This window comes from Electrona antarctica (genome assembly GCF_951216825.1).
Source record: "Electrona antarctica genome assembly, chromosome: 8".
NCBI classification, from domain to species: Eukaryota; Metazoa; Chordata; class Actinopteri; order Myctophiformes; family Myctophidae; genus Electrona; species Electrona antarctica.
Window position 1 is genome coordinate 20,956,116 of NC_136789.1, and position 27,142 is coordinate 20,983,257.

At 42.8% G+C, this 27,142-nt stretch overlaps 1 protein-coding gene across 1 annotated transcript; it reads right to left on the reverse strand.

Annotated features, from left to right (window-relative positions):
• vps37d (VPS37D subunit of ESCRT-I) lies at positions 1–26,336 on the reverse strand. The gene is made up of 4 exons (XM_079507917.1): positions 25,826–26,336; positions 17,222–17,393; positions 7,288–7,370; positions 1–3,647 (listed from the first exon to the last, which is right to left on the reverse strand). Exons 1-4 carry the CDS (start codon positions 25,946–25,948, stop codon positions 3,096–3,098), a joined length of 930 nt encoding a protein of 309 aa, XP_079364043.1. The 5' UTR covers positions 25,949–26,336; the 3' UTR covers positions 1–3,095.
• Positions 26,337–27,142: the final 806 nt, after the last annotated feature.

Below are 27,142 nucleotides of genomic sequence, written 5' to 3' on the forward strand. Positions count from 1 at the left end.
TTTCTTTACTGAGAATCACATGATTTTATTCTGAAGGTCTTGCCAGGGGTATATTCCAGTTACCACTTACAGTTCAGCTGCGACATACATGCACACTGCAACGATGCAGTGAGGTATAGCATGAGCAGAGATGACAGGAGCAAACCGACTTGACAAGGATATTATTAGCTCATCTTCATTTGCAGACTCGCTGATCTGTTTGACGTACCTCGTAATAACCATCTCATACGAGTGCCCCCAGCCATAGTTCCATGTGAAATGTTGAGTTCTGGTCAAGTCAGAAGGATTGTGTCCGGCTGAGTAGCCACATTGTATGTAAAATTCACACAGCAGTATTGTTTTGATTCCTTCTTTCTCTTCAAGTACTTGATAGTGAAAGAGATAAAATCCCACTCAATTTGTCAGCGGTTGATACTTATATTAGTGACATGACACTGTCAAAAAATGTGTTAAGACCTTTTCTTCTCCATATATCTCAAAAAATGAACTGACAATAAACATAGGCTTGCATGGTGATTCAAACTGTCTAGAAAGACCACAGTGTAACAACAACAAAATTGAGGCAATGGGGAAGAGACAATGTTCGAGTATGCGACTTCAGCAAAACTCATTATTTATGGTCTCTCTGGCATGCACTAGCAGAGTCCTCTGGGACAGATCCATGAGCTCAAGTTCACCTTTACCTCTGAGCAAAGTGTGCGGCCTAGTAAAGTCGCGCAGTATTATATTTTTTCAAATAAACCTGAGTGGAAACAAAGTGGCATGTTTGGTTAAAGCCCTGGCATGCAGAAGGCATTTTCTTGTTATGGTTTTCCCTCCTTTACTCTACTGTCTGTACATGCACTTACATGACATATTTATGAACAAAATGTATGTCATGGGAGAAAAAGTCAAGCGGAAAACTGAAATACAAGGCTTTCCCCTTTAAAGGAAGGGGTAGATAATGACTGAAATAAATTGGAAAGGGGGCCTCCTTACAATATGAAATCACAACACTGGGCTTGCAAAATTCTGGTGTTCTCACAGAGATTAAAATTCACTCTCTCTCCTCTCCCGGTTTGGGGGAGAAATAAAAACACAAGCCGCCTTGGAAAAGCAGCTGCTCATTTATCAGAATAAACAAGCCTTTGAAGCCAGGCATTTCAAATAGGATTTAAATGAATAAATATACCACTCAATGATAGTAGCTCCAACATAATTTATGAAAAAACTAATGGCAGAATGTTTATGGTGCTCTTCTGCGTTCATAAGTGAAGGCAATCTAATTTTGACAAATATCCTGGCAAGGAAAAACATCTCTCTGGAAGGCATTTCAAGCAAATAGTGGTGTTTCATGAACATACTCGTATCAGAATATAAAGATTAATTCAAGGTGGCGCGGGGGAAAGTTCCTTCCCAATACCGTCGAGACTGGTGTTGGATTCCTCTATGATGCCTTCGGCTTGGCCCGGGCTCTCCAAAGAACACAATGGGCTCTATGCACACATGCCATTTTGGAATGAACTTGGGCCCCTTCCCTACTTCCTTCACAGGTGTTACCGCTGATACTAATTGAAGGCTCTGTTCCATTCTGGTCAAACAGAGTCAGGGTGATGCTATTGTGCATATTGGCTCACTGGGTTCCAAATGGCCCTGTACGGGTGTGTAACTCTGAGAGTGTACAAATGGAACCAAATGGACCCATGTCCTTGAAATTAAAACGTTTGAGAACCACTGCACACTAAATGGAACAGAGCCTTAATTAGTATCATCGGTAACACCTGTGAAGAAAGTAGGTAAGCGGTCCGGAAGCAAGGTTAATTAAACAAGGTTAGGAAGCGAAGACCGTACGGTGGACTCCATGTTGCTACCTGGAAGGAAAGAAACATGCGCAATGGGCTATATTCAGCCAACACTTCCGCGTTCAGCCTTGGTTCAGCTTCCTTGGTCTCAATTGCGCATGTTTCTTTCCTTCCAGGGAGCAACATGGAGTCCACCGCACGGTCTTCGCTTCCTAACCTTATTTAATTAACCTTGTCCGGAAGTAGGAAGTGTTATTCTATGTGGATATAGCCCATTGGCTGTGTTCATTGGGTAGGAGGACGGCAGGGAAGGGCGTTCTCTACTGAATCCTACAGGTTGGTCGGGGTGCCTGTTCAGCGGGGAGATGGAACTGGGAGGAATAGCGTGTTTCTCTGCACACGTTAAATCCTCTCTGCAAAACTCCTCATTGTCAGGTGAAAAGCGCCTGGCCACATACTGTACATGTATTGGAGGAGACGCGTCTACACACTACCCAGACCAAACAGTAGGGGTTGGCAGAGAGGGGGACTATACACATGGGGGGAAATGCCATAATAACGACTAAATTGTGTAGGAAAATAATAATAATTAAAGAACATAAAGAGTCATGTGCAACGCAGTATTTGCTAAACCTTTTCAATGTCTGTGAACACTGCACAGATCTGACAGTTAATAAATACCATATGGTCTAAATAATATAATTTGTTCAATTCTCTGCTGCAGTCTCTAGTATTGGCATGCATATGCTGAGGATTAGCTCCACGCATAGACCAATGCCTTTCTTGGTGTATGAAAAAGCCATTGGGGTTTTTAATGAACACCATAACTAGGACTTTATTGATGTCATCATTCAGCCTGATGACACTAGCTTGGCATCTCACATAGCCAACTCAGTTCAATGCTGTATGACTATGAATGGACAATGCAGTCCTCTTTGACATACTACAGAGTTTTACATCATAGATGTGCTTCACAACCCTGTTTCAACCTGACAGTGTAACATTCAAATGAAAACAAAATCCAACTAAAAATATCCATGCCCTGATTCTTCCTGTCTCTTATCCGCTGCCTCTCTCTCCCTCTCTCTCTCTCTCTCTCTCTCTTCCATGTATGTGGAGTTTCATGGATTTAACTCACTTATATCTCATGATAACATTTGGATGTCATGGATAAAAAACAGATGTTGAAGATTCCACCCCGGGACTGCATGTCTCCGGGTCTGTCTTTGCTCACATAAGTCTGCCGGGCCACCGTCGGGTCCCATGTCTCGGAAGACCGCTCTCAGCCTGCTAATTCTTCTTCTCCTCCACCAGTTATCGGTATGGTGGCTCGGGTTGTTGGGGGTTAGGCCTGTAAAGCTGCTGCAACCTCACCGGCCGCCCATTGGCTGGCCAGCCACCTGATAACTGCCCTATGACCCTGAGGCCTACAGGCTGGCCGTGTCCGGGAAGCGGGTTGCTGGGGCTGAGGATGAGCTGGGGCTGAGTTTGTCCTGGCTGTGAATTAGAGGCCGGTATGCTTCTATGATGGCTCGGGGCAGAGGCAGGGGGAGAGAGCGGCAGTAGGATGGCCGGTGTGAGGCCATAGCGAAGCTGAAAGACTCGAAGTGGCCCCTGGGCTATGAATCCATTGGGCCGCTGGGGGGGTTCCTGGTGCGGCTCTGTGTCTTTCTTTGTCTCGTGAACTTTGTTGTCCTTCTGCTCTTCTGCTTTCTTAACTTTGCATTGCTGCCGCTTGGCCTGGCTGAGCTCCTGGACCTTCTCGACTTGAGCCCGGCGGATGTGGTAGGCCTTTCTGGAGCTTTGGAATGAGTCCAGGAACTGCTCCAGGCTCACGTTCCCATCCATGAATTTCTCCAGCAGCTCCTGTCAAAGCAGAGTAGACAAATAAACATATATCAGAAGGCAGGACAACCAACCAAAGGAGCTCCAACTCATGGGAATTAGATCAAACAAACTTCATGAAGAGGCTTTTGACAAAGGCTTATATTGTTTATCTGTGACCTTTGGTGCAATTCTAGACTTGCATCCTTTTCACTGTGTACATTTTGTGTGTCACGGAAAGGTTCATATAATGTAATGATGATTTGATCGCAATTCTGTGGGTGCTGTTATGTATTTGACTGCAGGGAGGTGGGGTGGGCTCCATCTCGCAAAGTCTAGACAGTAGACAGACACCCTTAAGCCTTAAAATAAAGTAGGGTTTTCTGCACTGACATAGAGAGATGGAAAGCTGAAAGTGGGGTAACCGTACTGTATGATATCACAGGCTGGCGGGATTTGATCCTTGACAAGCAGTGTCACGTGTGCCTCTAGGGATATGAGACCTTAACAGTGAATCTGTCACTAAGCACAAAAGAGACCTCATTTAACTTGGTAAAAGGAAAGGAAAAAATGCTTCAAACAGCATCTGCAGGCAGCACCGTGACTGCAGCTGAGTTTCATGCACTGGCTATAGCCTTGGGAATAAGACATAAGCTTAAATCCAGAGATGGAAGTGGTTGGGCTGTGGTTGGGAATTATAACTCTATTATACAATGGTAGAAAGAAATGCAGCTAATATCTTTGTATTCATTTATTTATTTTAAGCCTCCCTAGGGGCTATGAATTATATTCAAATTGACCAGGATCAAAGAGTATCTCTAGATCAGATCAGAGGTGAGCAACCACGTTTTTCTCAACTATTTGTTTTCACAAATCCGGTTGTGAAAGATAAAGCAATGACTTAAGCCTCCTGTTCGTGTTACATGCGAGCCGGCCTAAGTTTGTGTATCCGTCCCCTGAATGATTCAAAGATAAAGGTGCATCCGGGTAGCGCAAGGGTAATGTTTTCACCCACCACCTGGGAGATTAGGGTTCGATGCCTTGTGCCAAATAACACAATTTTCCATGTTTGTCTTTGGGAAGCCAGGAGGGGATTCAAGGGGAACTTCGACAATTTTGCATCCAAATCCCATGTTAAAGAAGTTGAGGACATAATGTGTATTGTGTGCTGCCTGTTTGTTTTGTTTTTTTGTTTCCTTATTTCAAGGCCTGTGACATCACAGACTTGAATCTCAGTTCTTCCTGGACTACTGTTTGGACTACTGTTTCCTGTAGCTTTAGTTTTAGGTCAGTCAGTTCATTAATACATTTGTTTTAACCAGTATAAAGTAAATAGCTGTATTGTGTATGCAAATATTTAGTGCCATTAGTTGGTGTTTACATCTTCTAATGTTATTGTGGGAGCGTCACAGTGCCCTTCACTGTGGAGGTGCGGATAGCCTAAAGGTAATTGACACCTTTTAGAGAGATGTGTTAATAGCATCAGTTGGAGGGACTACAGAATGGAACTACAGAATACACAGGCTGTGTAGCCCACCGTTTCCCAAACTGTGGGTCGGGACCCAATTGTGAGTCACCAAAAATATAATAGTATATATTTCAAATGATTTAAAAAAAAACATGTATATATATTTTTTTGTATATAAATGTTAAAACAAACCAACAAACAAATCTAAGAAATTTCATAAATAAAAAAGAATAATAATTATAATTATAAGTAGTGAAAATATTCTCCCCAGGACCCAAACTAGTGAAAATAGCAGTTCTACAAGCACACAACCAGTCGCGTTGCGAGCTTGTAGATCTGCAATTTTCACTAGTTTGGGTCCCCGGCAGACATCATATTTCTCTTTAGGGTCTCGAGCTTAAAAGTTTGAGAACCACTGGTGTAGCCCATTGTAGTCCAGGAAGAACTAAGATTCAAGTCTGTGATGTCACAGAGACACAGACATCATGTATTTAAAAAAAACACCAAACACTAATTAATCAATCATTATTATGTGGGTGTAAATCGGTTACGTGCCAATTTAAGGTGCCTGTCAGCAGGTTAACAGAACTGGGAGAGATATTCAAAAAGAAGTAAAGTGGTCAGTCACTCCATCATCAGAGTTCTATACCCATACCAGGCCAACAGTGGTGGTTGGCAATAATAGGAACTGTGTATAGTGCGTTGTTGAGGAATTGGCAGAATAACAACATTGGGGAGAAACCCACAATAAGGACCCTTTACTCTTTTGACATTCACATTCTTGCCAAACACAAGAAACTTCAGGAACGCTGCTGACAAGTTTTGTTGATTTGAAATTTGAACTCATGGATGACATCCACAGCCTTCGTCTTATCAACATAACTTACATAAGTTGTGACATCACACTAGGTTTCTGCAGAACCATTTTATACTGAATTCACACTGAATCCCAATAGCAGCTATTGTTTGGACTCTCTTTGCCTCAGAAATACAATACTACTGTAATATATTAGATTATTTTTACATTTTGATAACCGAGAATGCAATCACCCATACAACATGAGCAAGAAAACTATCATGAATATTTTAAAGGTCCCATTTTTTGTTGTTACTGTTTGGTGTGCATAATGCATTTCTCCATACATGTTGTAGTCACATTTTAAATAAAATTGGTAGATAAAAGGAAATGCACATCAAACAGCTTCATCCAGTACATATTTTGTTCCTTTTGTTTCTTTCTTTATTTTCTCAGTTTACTGACAGCTGGAAAAGTCTAGGCTAGTCAAATAATTTGTGGTTTGTTAGAAAGTGTCTTTCCAAGTTCCCTTTCTTTACCATCACTGTACAGTTGTTACTTGGGAGACAAATACATTTTCCATTCGACATGATGAAAAATGTTACGCTCATTCTACCTTCTTCTCATTTCTTCCCAAAGCCATTCTACAGCTGCCTCATCTTGTTAGCTGTGGTTCACACTGATGCATCACTCATATGCTGCCACAGACATTTCTGTGTTCAATTGCACTAAGCCATTCCTCTGATACAATAAGTTGGAGTTACCTCTTGTCCTGTAATTACAGTAATAGCATTTGTATGTCGATATATTATTGTCTTATGTTCTATATGGGTGCGTCACATAAAATGTATGTACGTCATTATTTAATGTATGCCCTGAAATCCTGAATAAACAAAATCTGCAAACTGTGAAGTGTGATTGGACGGTGGAAGAATGAATGAATGTTTTTGCCCACATTTTTAACTGGATTGGTCAACCGGTTTGATCTTAAACACATGATTGGCCACACCTGTTCTAGATCAACAAAGACTGAAATCACACCAAACCCATGACTTCACTAACAAGGTAGACAGCAAGAAACACAAGCTTTGTGTATGTTGCACCCACAGTTGCTCTAATATGGACAGACGTTTCCTGAGCACTTACACAGGACAGTGATTCAGCACAGGCAGGTTTATGAAAAAAGCTGCCTGACCTATCTGTGGACTGCAGGCTTTTATTGATTTCTAGTCGTGGAGTAATTGATTTGGAGCCACGAGTGGTGGAGGAACTGTTGTTTACTGCATGGATGTACTTACCCCCGTCACAGCAGTGTTTGTGTGTGTGTGTGTGTCAAGCTCTCTCACAACACAGCTGAAAAAGAGCTTGTTTGTTCTACAGGACCATTTGTCTTATTATGTTTTGTTTTGTCTTATTACCTCAGAATCCTCCTCGGCACGCCCCACCTCTTCTTGGAGAAGGTTCTGGGCGGTCTGCAGGCTGTGCTTCTGGACATGGGCCTCTAAAAAGTACAAAAGAAACATCTCTGATTTACAAATGAGTGGAGGGGAGTTATTCATGAATTCAATTGTGCTGAAAGGGAATGCAGTAACGAGTTTGAGTTTTGGTTCATGTCCTCACTAACACACCCCCAGGGGGGAGGAGCTCACTGCTCATTGGTTCATGTCCTCACTAACACACCCCCAGTGGGGAGGAGCTCACTGCTCATGCTGTCTTGCTTCGTTTTTAGTAAATAGTGCAAATAGTAAAACAAACAAAAACACTTGGCAAGTGTAAATAGTGAAAAACAATTAAGTTATTCAAAGAAACCAGGTAAACGTCAAACCTATAGCATCTGTCCAAATAACATTCTTAGCGTTTGTGGTCAAATAACATGTGGAGTCGTAACCAACATATTTGCATAGTATAACTAGGATCAAAATGGAGGAGAAAAAAAAGCATGGCATATAAAGATATCCATCAAGAGTAAGACTCATCATCTTATATTTCAGGGCTCTTTTTCACTTCACTGGTGAAGAGAAACCTCAGGGGCTTGTCTTAGATGCCCGATCCCTGAGACTTACACCCCAATGCACATACACACATTTCAATTACTTATTTATGCCCACCTCAGTACCAACATTTTCTTTTATTCCAGACGTGCCACATCTAGATTTGATTATATTGTTGACGCAGGCACTCTGTTACTTTGTCTGATGCTCTGTGATGATGCTCTGTTTTTGTGTCTCACACGAACACTGAGCATCTTTCACTTTCCAGGAAAGAAGGCAGTCATAATGTATTAGATCAGCCCAGCTGACTAGAAAGGGTCCCCTGTCCCCTCAAGTAAAGCGGTCACGTGCCCTGCTGTGATCTAGTCCTCTGGTTGAACTTTGCCAGGGGTAAGGTTCGGACAGAGGTCACAGTGGCAGGGGGGGGGGGGGGGGGGGGGGGAGGTTATCTGATGATGACAAAATGGTTGATGTTTGTCACACGCTGCTGCCCACTCAGCATCTCTAGAGGTTCCTCTTCGAAAGCAGTGCTTAAGTTCTCAACTAGTGGTTGTGCCCAGTGTTACGAGCAAATAACTTCAGCACTTATATTCTTTGTCATACATACAACTAATAGTGAAAGTAGCAGATACAAGTAGCAGAAGCTTGTACGGTCTGCTATTTTCACTGTTTTTGAAATTGTTTTTCAAAATATTTTGGTTGAAAGTGGGTAATAGAAGAATGTTGTTAGTTTTACAATACATACAGTGTCCCGACTTGGTCTCAATGCAAAACTGAATCTACCGTAAATGGCAACGCACTGTTGGAGCACAACTAATATTCAAAGATGCACCTACATGTTCATCCACACCCATATTAATAATATAGCACTCCACGTTTGACTGTCGAGTAATCGGGCTAGACTAAGGACCAAGCATGCGTGAGAGAATGGTCTTGTGCGCAGCCCCACATCGCAGCTGTTGGAGATGGGGGTGTAATAGGAGGTGACAGCCAGGCAAACAAATACTCCTAGAGCAGCTGTGTGTGACCTACATCTTTGGGGGTTGGAGCAAAGTGTGAGTGTGTGTGTGTGTGTGCGCGTTAAGAGGGGGATGCTAATGCAATCTAGTACGCGGTGAATGGTGCTATGGAGTATACTAGACTAGAGTAACATACAGGTACAATTTACAATTTACAATTTACAATTTAGGCATTTAGCAGACGCTCTTAATCCAGAGCGAGCAGGTACCTATATCAAAGGGATCTCAAATCAATTTAGCCGTCGTAATATAGCACCTTTACCCAAAGTAATATGCATTGCATTCACCAATTACACACCGACGGCAGAGGAAACCATACAGGGCATCAACCTGCTCCTCGGGAGCAGTTAGGGGTTCAGTGTCGTGCTCAAGGTCACTTTGGCACTAACCATGAGGATCGAACCGGGAGCGTTCCCATTCCCAAGCGGCCCCTCCACCTCCTGAGGCACTATAATAAATCTTTTAAGGTCAGGAATAGCTATTGGATTTGGATTAGAGCATTGTAAAATGCATGTACTTGTACTTTTGATTTAGAGTATAATTCTAGCCATTATGACATTCTCGTGACAGAAAATGCGGATGCTATGTCTCTAGCACAGTATTGGATGATATGTCTCTAGCACAGTATTGGGTGGATGCTATGTCTCTAGCACAGTATTGGGTGGATGCTATGTCTCTAGCACAGTATTGGGTGGTACTTTACTGAAACTGTGAGGTGCTGTAAATTCTGCGCTGTAATTGTATTCAACTTTTGAAAACCTTTTCTTCTCGCAAAGTAAACCAACAAAAGTGTGTGCGCCAACAGCTCATCTCAACTTGCAAAATGGCCAAGGGCACCCTGGGGTACAGGATAAGACAGATCCAGTCTACAGATGCTAGGCTGATGATGACAAACCTTGATGCTAATCTATGTAATTAGGTCCCTCTACTGATCACCTGCATTGAAGCCGTGTTAGATATGTATGTTGATTTATTATGGTGTGTTAATGTTGATTTATTATGGTGCGTTAATGTTGATTTATTATGGTGCCTTAAACCCTACGCTGAACCTGTCTTGCTGTCAAAGTCACTGTAGGCATAGCCTGGCAATGCCAAGCAAATGACAGACTCGTCATGTTTCCAGGCTGCTGTAGGCAACTAGACATGTCTACAGCCATGAAGTGGTATACAGTAGAAGCTCACACCGACAGTGGCACACAAGTACATTGCTTGACATTTAGTTTTATTATCGTGACTGTGATTAGGGTCAAACTCAATTCATGTTCAATTGCGCATAAGCTGAATAATCACTTATTAAGGGTCATGCCTACGTTGTTGTTTTTGTCTCGTAAATGTTAAATTATCTGCATTTCTAAAGCGCCTTTATACCAACGCGCTTTACAGTGTATCACAGCTGCCAACCTGCTCATCGGGAGCCGTTAGGCTTAGGGCTTCAGTCGCTTGTTCAAGGACACTTTCACAGAAGTCAGAAGTCCTGAGGCATTTCTGCCCAACTTCTTTAACACCATAAAATAGCATCTTCTACCCCAGCCTACTGCAGAAATGGATTTATCTGTACTGAACTGCCAGTGACCTTACTTCTTGTCAAAGGCTGCTAGATATCAGTGGTGTTGATTGATCGCATGCCTGCTGCAGGGAGCCAGTTAGCAATGAAACAAAACAAACATATGGATGCAGTTGCAGTGTACTCAGAGTTATATCTTTATTATTCCCCAAATGGCACCAACTCAACCTCAAACGAAGAAAAGCTGTTCGGCGTGCCGGGCTATACCTATCTGCTGCCGATTACACTCACACATAGTGCAGATACTAAATAGGGCTTTGCAGAGTGCAACAATTAAATGGTCATCCCATGGCTGCACACTTCACAGGAGAGCTTAAAGACTGTGTAGATTGATTATTCAAATACTTCTCTATCATTCTCCTAAATGTCAGAAGTTAAGGAAAAATCACACCCGTGTGAACTGAGTGGTGCAACTCCCCCCCCCCCCCCTCCCCTCTCTCTCTGTCTCTCATTAGCAGGCAACAGTGCAGCACTATCTCTCTCTCTCTGTTTCTGGCACAACAGCGCCACTTTTGGTACTCATTGGTACTGGTGCTCATAGTCACATAGGTAGGTGAACGGACACATGAACACATAGGTAGGTTAACACAGACATTGCTGTTCCTTGGAGTGGTTGCACCACTCAAATAATAATGTAAAATAATGCATAAACATCAAGTCTGGTTATTTCCTCCTGTCCTCCATTATTTCACAGGGGTTACTCGTCACCACTGTTAAATCACGTCAGTTGATGATCACGTATAGTCCTTTCATATGATAATTCAGTAACATTACAAGATGAATCCCTGACTTCTTATATGGTGTTAATTTCAAATAAAACATAATTAACCACAAATTTATCCTGGGACAGGGCTAGACATGTCAAAACAAATCATCTTTTGTCACATTTGATCACTATTCTTGCTCTAAAACCATAGGGAGTGCATCTGTTCCTGTAGTGACTGGTTAAGGTTATATAATTATTGTATTGAACTAATTGTATTCAAATAGAAAGTTTGACCTCCAAATCAGGTCACATTTTTAGAATTATACAATTCTAAATAAATGTTGATGGAGGAAATCCACACATACTGTACTTTGATTTAAAATTGTAATCGATCGATTTTGAGGAAATTTTGTTGTTGTTCAGCATTAAATTATAGCCATGCATGCACAATTAAAACGCTGCTTCATCTTGTTCTGTCAGACACAAAACAGGATGAAAACAATCGTCACAGAGAGAAGAGCACAAGCACAACACAGACGATTTGGTCAAACAATTAAGAGGAATTTAATTACCTCAAAATTAATTATATTTCTATGAAATAATTGTATATATATATATTTTTTTTTAATGTTTTTTTTTGTGGCTTTCGCCTTTATTTTATTTATTTTTTTATGGAGGGACAGACAGTAGGCTGACAGGAAATGGGGAGAGAGATGGGGGGGTGACATGCAGTAAAGGCCGTCGGGATCAGGAGTCGAACCCGCGGCACACTGCCAGACTGGATTACCAGCCATATAATTGTATATTAAGGTTGTCAGGGTACTGTAAGGCTTAAAATGGAAGAATGTGGCATTACGTCACCACAATTTTAGAGGAGCCCTCCAATCAGTGAGCAGACAAATCTTACATGAACCAATGTAATAGTGGTAGTGGGTTTGCTGGTGCTGTTATAGCAGTGGTTCTCAACCAATGGTCTGGGGACCACCAGTGGTCCTTGAGGAGAGATCCAGGTGGTCCCCAGCTAAATGATGGAGAGTTGGTAACCACACATGTTTCACCCCAATTGGATGCTGTGTTCATGATTTACGGCATTTTGTACAAAACAGGTCACTCCTGAAAACTTCAAAACAATCAGGATGGAATATGAGAAATCAAACAGACCCGTCTTGATCACATGACTATAGAGATCATGTCTCGTGTGTACCGATTTATGCGATATTTGGATAAAAAGGAGTAATATCAAAAACTTTGTTTTACATAAGTCGCAGGTTTCCTTTGCCCCTAGGGAGTGTGCATACAAAGTTTTACACAGATCGGTGGTGTTGATATATGATCACACTGAAATTTGTCTTGCGACCCAGCAGCCAAGTATGCAGAACACATATACACACATTTGACATAACACAAAGAACAAGACAATTTACATACATAAAGACATGAAGACAAGAGCAATATCCACCGCTTAGATTACCCCGTGGCTACTACAACTCCTGATTAAGCCTCAAGGTCGACTGGTGGACAAAGGACCTCTTTAGTCTGACCTTATTGTATGCTGGTACACCATATCTCTTTCCTGAAGTTAGCAACCTATATTCTCCATACAACACATGCATACAACACATGTTATAGGTAAAAACACGAATGGGCCAGTTATAGCGCCACCATATGGCTGATGTGTACATTTTCAAGTGGCATTTCTTCCTCGGCATAGTGGGAATGGCCAAAGGTGCCGGAGATTAGCTGTAGTGTACACGGACGGACGGACACACACGCGCACACACACACACACACACACACACACACACACACACACACAGTGCAAAACATACTCTCCCCATGCCTTCGGCTGGTGGAGACAATAATGGGCCTTGATATGAAATGGGTTGAGAACCACTGTGTTATAGGTTCAGGAGATGAGCAAGAGAGGAGCTACTTGAAGTTCAAAGAGGCGAGGGAGGAAGCAGCACGTGGCCCTAAGCAACATTCCCTGGCATCCTGAGGAAGGAGATCATACACTTAACCCTTCATGGACCAGGATGGTAAAAGGAAAATTAGGAAGTGGTGGGGTGCTTTGACTGTAAATGCCTTAACGTTCACCAAACAGAGGCTAGTTGTAGACAATTTAGCATTAAATCTATAATCTAATATGATTTATGTCCTTGGCATCCCCAGGATTGGAACCCGGGTCTCGTGTGCGGGAATACCGGAAAAAGACATTTCTAAAACGGAGCTAAGACAGGCAGGGAGATATTGCGCTTTGAGCTTCAGGCAATAGCACTTGTCCTACATAAACAACAAGGTTCTAAATTTCTCAATGGATAATATATACTGTACAGTGTACACACACACACGACTGTGGCTCAAGAGGTAGAGCAGGTCGTCCAATGATCCATGGGTCGGCGGTTCGAATCCCGGCTCCTCCTGTCTACATGTCGAAGTGTCCTTGGGCAAGACACTGAGCCCCAAATTGCTCCCGATGTGCTGGTTGGTACCTTGCATGGCTTCCGCCGCAATCGGTGTATGAATGTGTGTGTGAATGGGTGAATGTAATGCACAATCTATGTAAAGCGCCTTGGATAAAGGCGCTATATAAATGCACCATTTACCATTTACACACACACACGCATGCGCACACACGCACACCCACATGCTTGTGGTCCAGTGCTCAAAAAGGTTGAGAACCACTGCTCTACCATATAGATTGGTCAAAAGAAAACTGCATTTTATTCATTGCTTTAACTCAACTGTGTGTAAAATTCAGCACATCACCTTTCCTCTTAACGTGTGGTCCAGTGGACATCACATTTAACTCCATCTGATTGTTGGTCGGGAGAGAGTGTCCCACTGGGACAGCAGCAAGCTGCTCCTGCTCTTTGTTAACTGCCCTAATTAACCCTCTCTCCTTTATATATATTATTTACTACTGTACTGCATAGCTTGATTAGCTTCTAAAAAGACAGATGATTTACCCTATTTTCAGTGGGAAGACAGTGTTGTGCATCCAGAATAGGGCCATGTAGAAATCTACAAACGTAGATTGTTCTAATCCACAAAAGTGTTGATGATGATGATGGTGATGCTGCTTTATTAATCCCCAGGGGGAAAATTCTATGTCACGGACACTTTCCTTCAGCCACTTAATTAATGACTGTCAGTGAAATGATACGAGTGTCATTCACATGTGAATACAATAGCATTAGATTGGGCTTGCTTAGAGCTCATGGTTGTGTTTGTCCTACAGCTAAAGAGGCGATGGCTTCCTTTTGTCTGGCTGGAACTTGTTACATTAGACTTGGTGGGATTTATCATCAAAGCTTTAGTAAACACGCACCATTCCCCCTGTTAAATCCGGTATGAGGGTGTTTCCAGTAAAGACTTAATCCAGCTTTGATAATAACCACTCCCAAAAAGAAAAATAAATTTGTGACAACAAGACATTGGTAAGACAAGCCTAACCATTGTAGATTCATTTCTGTTGGCCTGAACATGCAAGTGGCTGTTCGCAACTATTGTCTGTTGTTCTGTTCTGTTCTGTCTATATACAACAGTCTTACTGTGTAGGACTGGCTGTCCAGTGTTTTAGGACTGGACTGTTAACTGACTGATTTATATTTCATTGTATGATGGTGACGTGCGTAGAAAATAGCCGATCTACGAGCTTGTACATGTGCTATTTTTGTTGGGTGACACCATCGTACGAGTATAAAATAAGCATTAGTGTTTCAGTGTATTAACGTGTACACACTAATGAGCATAGTAGGTTTATTATGAATCTCTAAGCCTTTAGAGTCAGTGGCATTAATTAGCAACAGTGTGAAGGGCAAATATGTTGTGGGAAGAATTCTAGATTGTAATGCTGGCTGGCAGCGGGGAAATTAGCACTGTAAAATGAAGAGAGGATAACATTCCAAGGTTGTAGTTCCACCTGAGGACAGTGGCGTACTTGAGCACATTTCCACGTCTCTCTCTAGTAGATTTCCTCTGCTGTCATCAGGCTGCATTACACAATACAGCTGTCTGCCCTTACCCGGAACACAGTTTTGTCTCTGCCACAATTACTCGCCTCAAGAAATCCTCCTCGTTGACGTTTTGTCCTCCCTTGCAGCCCCAAACGAGAATCAGATGTTACACAGAGGAAGGAAGGCCCCCCACCCATCCTGCTATGTTGGCGTTGCTGGTACCATGTGTGTGTGTGTGTGTGTGTGTGTGTGTGTGTGTGTGTGTGTGTGTGTGTGTGTGTGTGTGTGTGTGTGTGTGTGTTGACAGGAAGTTTAACATTCCACCCACCTTCCATCATTGGGAAGCAGCTGAAGCTGTCTGAGGAGTGTGCACTCATTCAAACACATACCACATCACCGGGGAGGTCAGAACAGATTCAACTTTGTGTTGTGTCTGATCCATAAAGTTTACACTCGGTAATTGGTGCAAGGAGCACAGGCCTCCCTCCCTCCAAAAAAGCATAAAGGAGTTTGGAGACCTTATATCACCTGCTTACGGTATGACAACCATTTCAAGAATTTCAACAGTTCAGCCATGAGGCACAAGAGTTTAAGAACAATATAAAACTATATATTTTATATATATAAAATATATATTCCCTCTGCCCAAAGCTCCCCCACATATAGCCACTGTCAGAAGCATGACTTGCAAAAACAAAGACAAGGCCCCTTCCCACCACTCAAATTCCATGACAACCACTCCGAGCTCCCTACTGGTATTTGATATACCCCACTCTGTTCCCATGACCACACTGGAGCTTACACTGAGCGGTTGAAGAAGTCTGTCTCATTGACACTCTGAAGCCTTTCTGTACAGTCATGTGAAACTCGTATTTGTCGTCCGTCCCCCCCTCAGACAAAAGGCCTTTGAAAGGCAGATTTGCAGCACCACTCGATGTAGGGTACACAATGTCATAGAGGAAGGAAGAGGGGAATAGAGTGGAGCCAAGGCTAAGGCAGTCAACAAATATTTCATATTTCTCTTATGGCTGTGAAGGCCAGAGCACTATGGGTAAATTACTTCCAATGAATGTATGACTGATGGCATCATAGGAAAGGGAGGAGATGGACTGTAAGGAGAGCAGGGTGCTAAACACTGGGGGTTTCAATCTCTTCTACATGCTTTGATATGCATGGAATTCAATTTCACAGTGCACGTATTTGTACATCTATGCAATAATAACATCTCTTGAATCTCTAGGTATGAGCTGATGTAACTGAGAAGAATAATTGATGTAGTATACCCGGCCGAATCATGTGATTATTAGCTATTTCTATAACTCAAATTCAGTTAGAGAAGACTGGATTCATCATCTTAAGGCTGTTTAATAGTCTCTGTCGTGTTGGGTGACAAAAACTATGTCATGTTTTACATTGACACTGATGACAGACTGATACTTTGTGAGTATAAAACAGCCCTTTCTCTCGTACGTAGAGGCCCTTATCCTCTTGTCTTGTGTAATTATTTAAAGCTTTTGTAGCTATAACACAACTTCTCCTTTGGACTTTTCAAGTTATGTTGTTGTAATTTTCTTTGTTTCTCTTATTCCCATACCATAACATATCAACTTGCCTCTCAGTCGCAGTTTTTACGGCATAGTTCTGTGTGTGTGTGTGTGTGTGTGTGTGTGTGTGTGTGTGTGTGTGTGTGTGTGTGTGTGTGTGTGTGTGTGTGTGTGTGTGTGTGCGTGTGTCAGAGCTAATCTCGCAAACTGCTGGACCGATCAGCACCAAATGTATTTATTTATTTTGTATACGTAAGTCTGTAGCAGTGAATCGTGGCCGTGAACAAATTGCTGTAAAACCATATGTCCAGGAAAAAGGGATGGCATTTATGTATTTAATGTATTTAAATCATAATATTAAAGAAGCCCCTTCACCAGACAAATGGCTCAGAGAAGAGCCTGAAACAGACTTAAACTGTACTGGCATGGCCATATTTTCCATTCCACCATAGATACACTCAAATTATTGACCCTGCCAAGCAGTCCTCCCGAATCCCGCCTCGACCGCGTTCTTCCCTGTTATCCTTCATGCTAATAGAAGCACCAGGCCAGCCACATCTCAAACTCACCAAGTTTACGGTGCTTTTCCCAGCAGGCTGTGGTCAGGTTGGACAGCTCCCTGTATTTCTCAGCCAGCTGGAGTTTGCCATTGTTAAGACGGGGTTGGTAGGCAAGACTGTCCTCGGCCACGGTCCGGTTGGAGGAGAGCAGCATCTCTCTGTCCACCTGCACGTCCTTAAACTGAACACATACACAGAACAATGTAAAGCTCAGTCAATACACACTGTAGCAAATTACATTAAGACCTGAGGTCCATTCTACAAATGTCATTGTTTCCCAAACATTGTGTCGGGACCCATTTGTGGGTCACAGACTTTTTCCTAACATATCCAATCTACAAGCTGTCAAGCTTGTAACGCGGTACACTTCTGCTATCTGCTATTTTCACTAGTTTGGGTCCCAGGCAAATCTAATCTCTCATTTGGGTCTCGGCCTGAAACCAGCCGAACCACTGTTCTGTTACTGCTATATCAGTGAGCTGTTCTCAAACGTTTTCATGTCTAGGGCCCCCAAAATGATATGTATTTGGCAACTGACCCACATCTCAAAGGACTTTGTTCCAGGGACCCCCAGAAGCAAAGTTTTGAGTTAAAAATGTTTGCTTTATGAAAATATATATAATATTCAAAGATTGGCACAAATGTCAATGTTTTTCCAAAAATAGCAGATCTACAAGCTCATAGCTATGCGCTTGTAGATCTGCTATTTTTGAGTAGCCAACCAATGTGCTGTGCTATATATATCTAAAATCTAAAATGACACAGATGGTTTACCCGTTTTAATGGGTTAAATACCAAAGGATTAGCATGCATGTAGCACAATTTCCATATAGTCAATATTTGGGATTTCTCACTATGCACATAATTTATGTTCAAATTCTGCATCTATTTTTGGATAGCTACAGCCTGAGCCTATACAGCTACGGCTTATCAATTGATGAGGAAAGTTATATCAGTTAGTGATGTGCAATATGTGAAATGAACTGTTCTTTGTCTACCCTGTAGGATTATTCAAATATTGCTCTGCGAAATTGTGTAACAGAATATCAAAGAAAAGGCAAACCATGCATATCAATGGAATTATATTACAAGTCCTAAATACAATCAACTATGTAGCCTGTCCTTAACATCCCACCAGAGAGCGGATTGGGAGGATTTAATCTTGGCCTGATCCAGTTTAGTGCTGCCTTGGAAGGCAAGGGATTTTTGAATATGAAGTTATTTTTAAAAAAAGTTATTGCTCACAAAGACTCACTACCATGTACGGTAATTTCAAATATTTATTATTGTCAGACAATATGTATGGCAGCATGTACAGGCTTCTATGGCAACAGTGTGGCAATCAGACAAAATAGTGAATACCAAACAAAAATCAACCTCAACTTTCAAACAGCCTTTTCCTTTGACTTCCTTTGACAAAGAAACGATCTATAGCACAGGACGACAACACAGGATAGATTTGTAATAAATAAATGCAGAGATAAATCCATGGTAGACAGGAGATTAGAGCGTACAGCCATGCATATACTTTGAGCCAGGGGCTTCTTGCATTTCTTGTACCATCGGCTGGTTACAAAGACCTGTCAACGACACCCCTCAAGGCCTCAAGATATTTTCAGAAGTGCACCGACTGCAATTAGTTTTACTCTATGTAAATTACAAATTTAGCATGGAACTTCATTGACTGCATACGTTTATCTGAAATATTTATGTTGTTGCATACTTACATTTGATCAAAGTCAATGTACATCATATCAAATCAATGCAAGAGCTCTGCACTCTCACACCAGTGCCTCATCCATCAACTGGCAATGTAACATAAAAAGTCAATTACAAATTTAGCATGGGCATGGAACGGCTTTGCAAATCTCAACAACCCTCTATGCATTATGAAATATTTATGCTGTTCCATACTTACATTAGAATGATTAGATCAAAGTCAATGTATATCATATTGAATATCAAATCAATGCAAGAGTTCTGCACTCTCACACCAGCACCTCATTCATCATTGTTCAACGGGTGATGTAATGTTAGCTGGCTACAACTGGGTAGAGGTACTAAAGGCTTAAAGCTGGGGGGAAATGTAGTTATCTATCATCTATCATTAAGCCAAAAATGACAGTCCTGATTTGCTAATTACCTACTGTGATTACATCATTTGTCTCAATGAGTTAGTACTGTCAATGAACAGGTTTGGTTATTGCATTTCAGGAAAATACATAGTCTAGAGTCTAGTTGGTTAGACCAGAGGGGAGCGGAAATGCATTACACTCGATTCTTATAAAATATCTCAATAGTGATCCGATTTACAATATGACTATTCACTCTTGTTATTTGATTTTAAATGTAGCAACCGTGAATCTGAGCATACTTCAAGTAATGGCATATTACAAGCCAATGTTGCTACAACCGGACTTCAAATGCTTACTTCCTACTACTTACACTGGTCAGAGAAAATCACTGTCTCCTATACGGTAATCACTGTCTCCTATACGGTAATCACTGTCTCCTATACGGTAATCATTTTCAATAAAAGGTGAGTGAATATGTCCTGTGAAACCGCCGCAGTTGTGCTCGTCTCACGCACACTCCCACCAGTGACAGAGTTGAATAGTGTGTTTCTACACGACGCACAGGGAAAGGGCGTTGAATGAGCTGATGATGAAACAGCCAGTCACGCCTTGTGACACGCTCCATATATGGCCGTCTATGAAGATCATGACACTGACCTCATCAAACCCTGGATAGCCATACATGGAGAAGACTGGATCATCACCTAGATCTGCATATATGGAGCCGGCCAGCAACTCTACATCTGACCTCAAACCTCAAAACCTTAGATCTCCAATTCTCCAGATATGGAGCTGACCTGTTCTGACATTGCATATGTTGATTCTTCCCCACTCGTCCTTCCTCTTCGATGTCTCCCTTTTGACTGATACCTGTCCATTCAAACTCTAGACGGGCCCGCCCCAAAGTTATTTGTGCAGCCGTGCCCGGCAGTTGGCGGAAACTAGTTTTCAACAGGCCCAAAACTTTAGCCCTACCTGGGCCCTCATCAAACCCTGTACACTCAAGACACTGCCCCCGCTGCCTTAGATCTCCATATATGGAGCTGACCTGTTCTGACATTCCATATGTTGATCTGACCTCATCAAACCCTGTAAACTCAAGACACGCTCCATATATGGCCAGTACAGCATTTATTCCATATATTGAGCTGACCCCCCATGCCCAAGCGCTCGCCCAGCCGTCTACCGCCACCCAGGCGGATGCGTGCACACAACCTCTCCCTTCAGGGCGAGGTCGCTTCTCGCCCTCAGGGCGTCTTACTGGTACTGTATAGCATGTTCATATCTAGATGATATGATAATAATATTATCATTCAGTGCACACACTCATGTGAGGGGATGTCACAGGTTGTTTCCCATACTTGATGGACAACACAACTACAATATACCATTGTGGTATACAGTATATTTGTTGTGTTTAGTCTCTGCGACAAGCAATTCTATCTCGGCAGTAATCCTTGTGCAATCATAGCCCGTGTCTTTATACATCACACTGCTGTAAATGTGTAAATAAGGATCAAACAGTGGCCTGGTGTATATTATGTCTGTGTGGCAAGAGGACCATGAGCTGCACCTGCCATAGTCTTCAGGGGCTCATACTGGATTTTATTATCACATTTCAGGTGCTGAAAACCCCCTTAAGGAACGCTTGCACAGTTATGACAGCTATGACACCATCTGGTTTGTAACTGGTTTGAAATATTTACAATCGGTATATGACAATGCTCATGTGTCTATTCAAAAACAATAACTCCCTGTATGTTAGCTTTGGTACGCTTTGGCCTCTCTATCAGCGGGTCTTTCCGTTCTCTAGCAGTTTAGCTGGAGGTGCCCAATTGTCCCTGATCAGAAGCTGAAGCGCCAAACTACTCTTCTCCTAGATGAGGCGTGAGCAAGCAGCCGGCTTAGTTCCCTTCTGTAGGCACATGCTTAATCACATGTATCAGCGGATGTGTGCAGAGACGAACAAGCTTCACACAGCCAAAACAGAGAGCAGCTGTGGCTGGTCACAGTGCTCAGTGTGAAAACCCAAAGAATGTAAATGGGAGTGATTGATTTCATACAGCCACCTCTAAAGCACTTGATGCCATGCATATTGATGTACTGTAATTAATTTCAGCTTACTGTCAATCGTGGGAGCTGAAATTGATACTACATAATTATTAATTAACTATGCAGTCCTACGTTTAGAAGTCATTTAAGAAAATATCACAATCTTCGGTCACTTTAACAAGAATAGAATATATTCAAGTTCAATGAGTAAACCAATAACTGATTTATTTCTTATATTATTTTATGTATAACTATAGAAATGTCTAACATCATTATCCTGCATTACGCCTTACTAACACGACTACATCACTGCATCACAGCAGACGATAAAGTCTAGTTGTTTCAAGAGCAACTTGATGATACATTGTGAGGTTCTGCAATTCAGCAAACAAATAAACCAACCTCATGTGAAGAGACCATCACCTCAGCATTCCTTAATCCACAAAATGTTCATCACCGCTTTTTTTCTCTTAAAAGTAATTCCCTCTAGATTAGAGCCAAGGATGATTTCCAAGCACTCAGCCACAAGTGTTGCATTGTGTAGTTCTTGCACACTTTTGGCTCTTCTAATGGATGTTTGTGGGGCATTCATCATCCAAGATTCAGAAGAATTTGCAGAATGCAGACCCAAAGCAAAAGAAGCATGTGTGCATGCCATGCAGATAGGCTGCTACAGATCTGCTGTTCTCTCACAATTTCCTGTGACTATAAACAGTATAACGCATCTCATTCCAGCCCATATCCCCAATTATCCACACTGTTTCTTTCCTAAACAGGAATTGAAACAGATGCTCCATTTCCTGCTTTGACTGGTCCAGCCCGTTTATAAAACAAAGCCCTTTAGTCGCCCTCTGGGGCCCAGCGCTTGTATTTTTGATGCACTGACTGTAAAGCAGAGTTGACAGTATTTACGGTCGCAGACAAATGACACTCTGGGAACACTTTGGATTTGGAGTCCTGTTCCAGCAAGTCTGTCCGTGAATGAATTGCTGCAACACTGTTTTCTTCTGTGGTTCTGCATGATTGGTGGCATGAAATAAAGTAAATATGTGTTTTTGTTATACCTTTGACAATTTAAAGGTAGATTCTGGCGTCTGCCGTCTACTTTAAACAATTTAAGACACTGAACTCCTACAGAACTGACTGGTCATGGGGATCTGCTCGTAATTCCGATGGCACATTAGTCAGACAACGTGGGTTCACGTGCGGTTAGGGGGCAGGGTTTAGCCTCGCGTAGCCAGTCTTCATCTGCCTTTGCAATGCATATTGCCCCAGGCAGATTAAGTCTGGTCCCTCTCAATTGTGGACTTCACGGCCGAAATGCTGACGAGCCAGCCAAATTTGTCTGGAACCAGGCTATAACCAACTAGGACCCAGTATTCAAATATGGGACAGAACATTGCAGAACAAATTTAACACTGAGGAACGAGACTAATATCCACACAGTGATATTACATCATATTAGTATCGCTACGCGAGGCTAGGCAGGGTTAAAAATTAGGCGGGTCGGACCCACACGCCGCCCGTCGGAATAATGCGCCCTCGGAATAATGCTGCTGACCCCTGGTCATGTTGGTCTCCCGCCGCAGTCTGAAAACAAACACCACCTCACCTTCAAGATAGATAGATAGATAGATAGATTAGATAGGCTACATAGTTATTTGTTGGTTATTTGTTATTATATGTTTTGTTATAGTCCAGACATCCGAAGGTCAGAGACTATCTGTTTGTCCGTACTTCCGTCCGTTCATCGTGAGCAACTATGTTGCACCGATTGACTGTTCGATGGGAAACTTTGCATGACCATTTGTAGTACGGTAGGTCAAGGAAGAATCACCAACCCAAATCTTTCAAATCGGCCTCATGGTGGTGCTATAACAGCCCCCTTAACGTTTTAGGTCCTACAATCAGTTTTCTTCAAAACATAGTTTTTGCTACTAGTCCTACAAAAGTTTTTCCAAAACTCATGCAAATTGGTACACATTATCTCTGGAATTATGTGACGTGTCAGTCACATTTGCACCACTCCATGTGCTATGTGTGTCCCTGCATGGGTCCCTGGGTCCGTCCGAGCAGCAACACACACACACACACACACACACACACACACACACACACACACACACACACGATGATTTCGGGTGTGACAGTACAGTACCTACAGTGACAGTACAGTACAGTAAAGGGACCCCCTGGGGACCCCCACACGGTAACTCTGTCATTTCTCAACCGTTTCAGGCGTGGGGCGGCTCGCCGGAACCGGGGTGCATTCTGGGATGTTCTGGGGACCCCCCAGGGACCCCCCACACAGTAGTAAGTAAGTAGCCTTGCCGAGCCATGAGCTCTCCTGTTTCTGTAGCGTGAGGCAGCTTGATGTACAAGTACACCCCCTGGACATGGCGCTAGTATGTCGCAGGGACTTACCCCCAATCCAACCCTTGATGCTGAGTGTCAAGCAGGGAGGCACTGGGTCCCACAGGGTCCCATTTTTAGAGTCTTTGGTATGACCCGGCCGGGGATTGAACCCCAACCTCCCAGTCTCAGGGCGGACACTCTAACCACAAGGCCACTGAGCACACAGTAGCTCTGTCATTTCTTGACCGTTTCGGACGCAGGGCAGCTCGCCGGAACCGGCCCGCCACCCTGGACACGTTCCTGTGGGTCTGAAAGTTCCAGGGACCCCCACACGGAGTAGCACCACTCAGTTCACACGGGTGTGATTTTCATATTCTATTTCAATATGCTATGACTGACTTCCAAAGGTTGCAGGGCAACCGGGTGGGCAACACCGCCTGGCCCTCCCAAGGTGCGCTTTTTTCTATTTGTTTCTGCTTGACCATAAATGCTAAGAATGTTTACATAGTATATGTTTGATGTTTACCCGGTATCCTGGATTCTTTGCAGCATTAAATTGTCTTTTTTGCACTCAAGACTATTTACCCTGCCATTTGTTGACTAAAGTTCATGCCATTTACTCAGATGTTGCACTTGTTTGGATAAGAGTGTCTGCTTTATATCTAAATTGTTAATAATTGCTTATTGAGACTCTCTAATTAAGAGGGCCCTGAGAGCTCATGGTTCTTCTGTTCAATCTGTTGCAACACTTGTTGTGAGTTACAGTGACTGAATGTCTCCAGTTAAAGGAGGAACAGTGCAGTCCACTGGCTTTGCAAATCCCAGGCTTTTGTCAAATACCGTGACATCAGCAGAGGGTGACAGTTTAGACAGGCAGGTAGCGGACAACCCCTGTTCCAAGCATTCTTGTTAAGCCAGAGGGGGGTTTACCAGTGGCTAGTGAGGCAAAAAGCAGGCATTCATCTTTTTGTCCCATAAATGATCCCCTTAAAACCGTTGCCCCCGGAGACCCAAGAACATTAATGAAGCGCAGCAGTGCTCCGCTGGCTCGTGAGAGTGGCGATGGAGCCAGTCGCACAATGAGCCCAACCACCACAACTATGCAGTGTCAGTCACACCACAGCCAGCAGACATAACAGCGTGAGCTAAGGGGTAATGGGAGAGAGTCACAGCAGGCACTCCGCTGATGTTTGCTGGAAAAATACGCGTGACAGACGGGGTACATGTCGTAGGCTATCTCTATTCTCTACCAACCATTGGTATTATATTACTAGTTCATTACAGTTATATGGTACACACACCCTGGCTGAATACACACCGAACCCTATTGCTGAGAATCCTAGGTAACTGTCCAGCTCCCGAGGGAGAATTGTATGACCTCTTGATGATAGGTGACCACTGTGGCAAGGCAGCATCTTTCTTTCCAATAAATTCTTCATCAGAGGTAGGTTTCAAATATCATGCCTTGCCTTGGTCAGAACTGAACCCAGGAAACGAGGCACACCCTGAATAATAAGCACAGTTTACTCTTTAACAGAGACAATATTATAACCTAATAGCTTATGAGACACTCAGCCAAAAATCTGTGAACTGTGATCATAATGGTCAATAATGGCTGAGAAGGGGGAAAAACAATACAAGACCATGCTCATTCCTATCTACAATGAGCTTTATTGTTCTCGGCAAGGGTAGATATAGACAGGAAACGTATAGCTTGTTGGCATATTAAATGTGTGTATACATTGGGTGGGGGTTGGGGCATCTTCCATGCATTGAGAGGTAAAACAACAGTCCGTCAGTCCATCAGTGAATCAAAAACATATTATTTTGTGAATTATTGGTGGAAAACATGACATTAACACATGTTCCAAATTTGGGGTTGAAAAAACGAAAGAAGAATCCAGCCCTCAGACACGCAGTCATTCGATGAGCTTTGTAAAGCGGATCGTGCACATCATGTGCCATGTACATGAGCCATCTAATACTAATATAACGAATAGCTGTTAGAAAACCGAGCTTGATCACTGCCAGTTATGACTCCATTCAATTGGAAAAGGGAGAAAGATCAAAGCAACACTTTATTTGATTGTCAGTTTGCTTCTTCGTGGAAAGGAGAGAGGGAAAAAATTACCTTTTCATTTAGTCGAATAATTTGATCCATTTTATCCTCATCTTGCAGGAGCTCCTGAAGTTCACTTGTATTCAAAGCCCGGTACCCATCAGGACATGAGTTTGTGTCCTTAAAATTGGACATTGTAATGTATCCTTTCAGTGCGGTTGAGACGACTTGAAACACTGTAGCCCGCTCGGTTACATTTCGTTCACGTTGGAATGCGATATGTGATCAGCCTCCACACACACACACACCAGCACACACACTACCCAGCGCACAGCGTCAAGCTGTTATCCGGTGCGGGGTAACTTCCTGTCGGATTTCTTTTCAAAATGCAAGTCTAGTACTCTAGTCTTCACGACGATCAAACAAGCGGGGATTAAGAAACCATCCGAGATCCGATCATGCGGTATTCGGCTCTCTGCCTGAGCCTCTTATCAAAGGAAGCACGGTCCGTATGCGCGTTGGTCAGTGAGTTGGAGGAGGAGGGGTCGCCATGTCGGTGTGAAGCCCCCCCACCACGAGAAACGTGTCGATATTCTTAGCACTTTCAAACAGCTTTCTGAAACTGGCAAACTTGCATGGTTCCTAGGCTAGCTCACACTGGCAAACATTCATACATGCATACGTCATAGAATAGTTCTAACATGATTGAATACGCCTTTCCTCACTGTCCCTTTTTGACTAGATGAAAATCCTCTTTGGACCAAATATCTACACTGTAAAATCCTCAGAGTTACTGTTAACTCTTTGGTGTGGGGGTGGGCTGTGGGGGGGGGGGGGGGGGGGGGGGGGGGTATCGCACACACGTCTCAAGGCATCGGTATTTAACCTTGGAGGCCCCTCAAGGAACCCTGGGGGTCCTAGCTCTTAATCTCCCTTTGCAGTTTATCTCTAACCCTGAAGCCAATATTTTAGACTTAAAATAATATAATAATATCCTATATGTCTCTATTACTCTCTAACTTTAACAACAAGGAGACAAGATGGCCTCAAGTGATAAAAAGTGGAAAAAGTCAATCAAAGAACAAGATGTTTTAGCAGAATTTACTCTTTTGTCAACAAAGGTGCTCTCAAGACTCTTGCCAGAGCCTTCATGCAATTCCACTTTGTATATGCTTGCACCTCTTGGTTCTACAACATCTCAATGTCACTAAAAACGAAGCTTCAGCCCTCCCAAAACAAACTGATTCGACGATACTTCTCAACCTAAAGCCTACCTAATTCCAACACATTGTGCTAGCCTGGGATGGCTCTGGGTAGAAGACTTGAGTGACAGCCACAAGAGGGAGCGATCTGGATACCACCCATGTAACAAACATGTAATGGAACAAT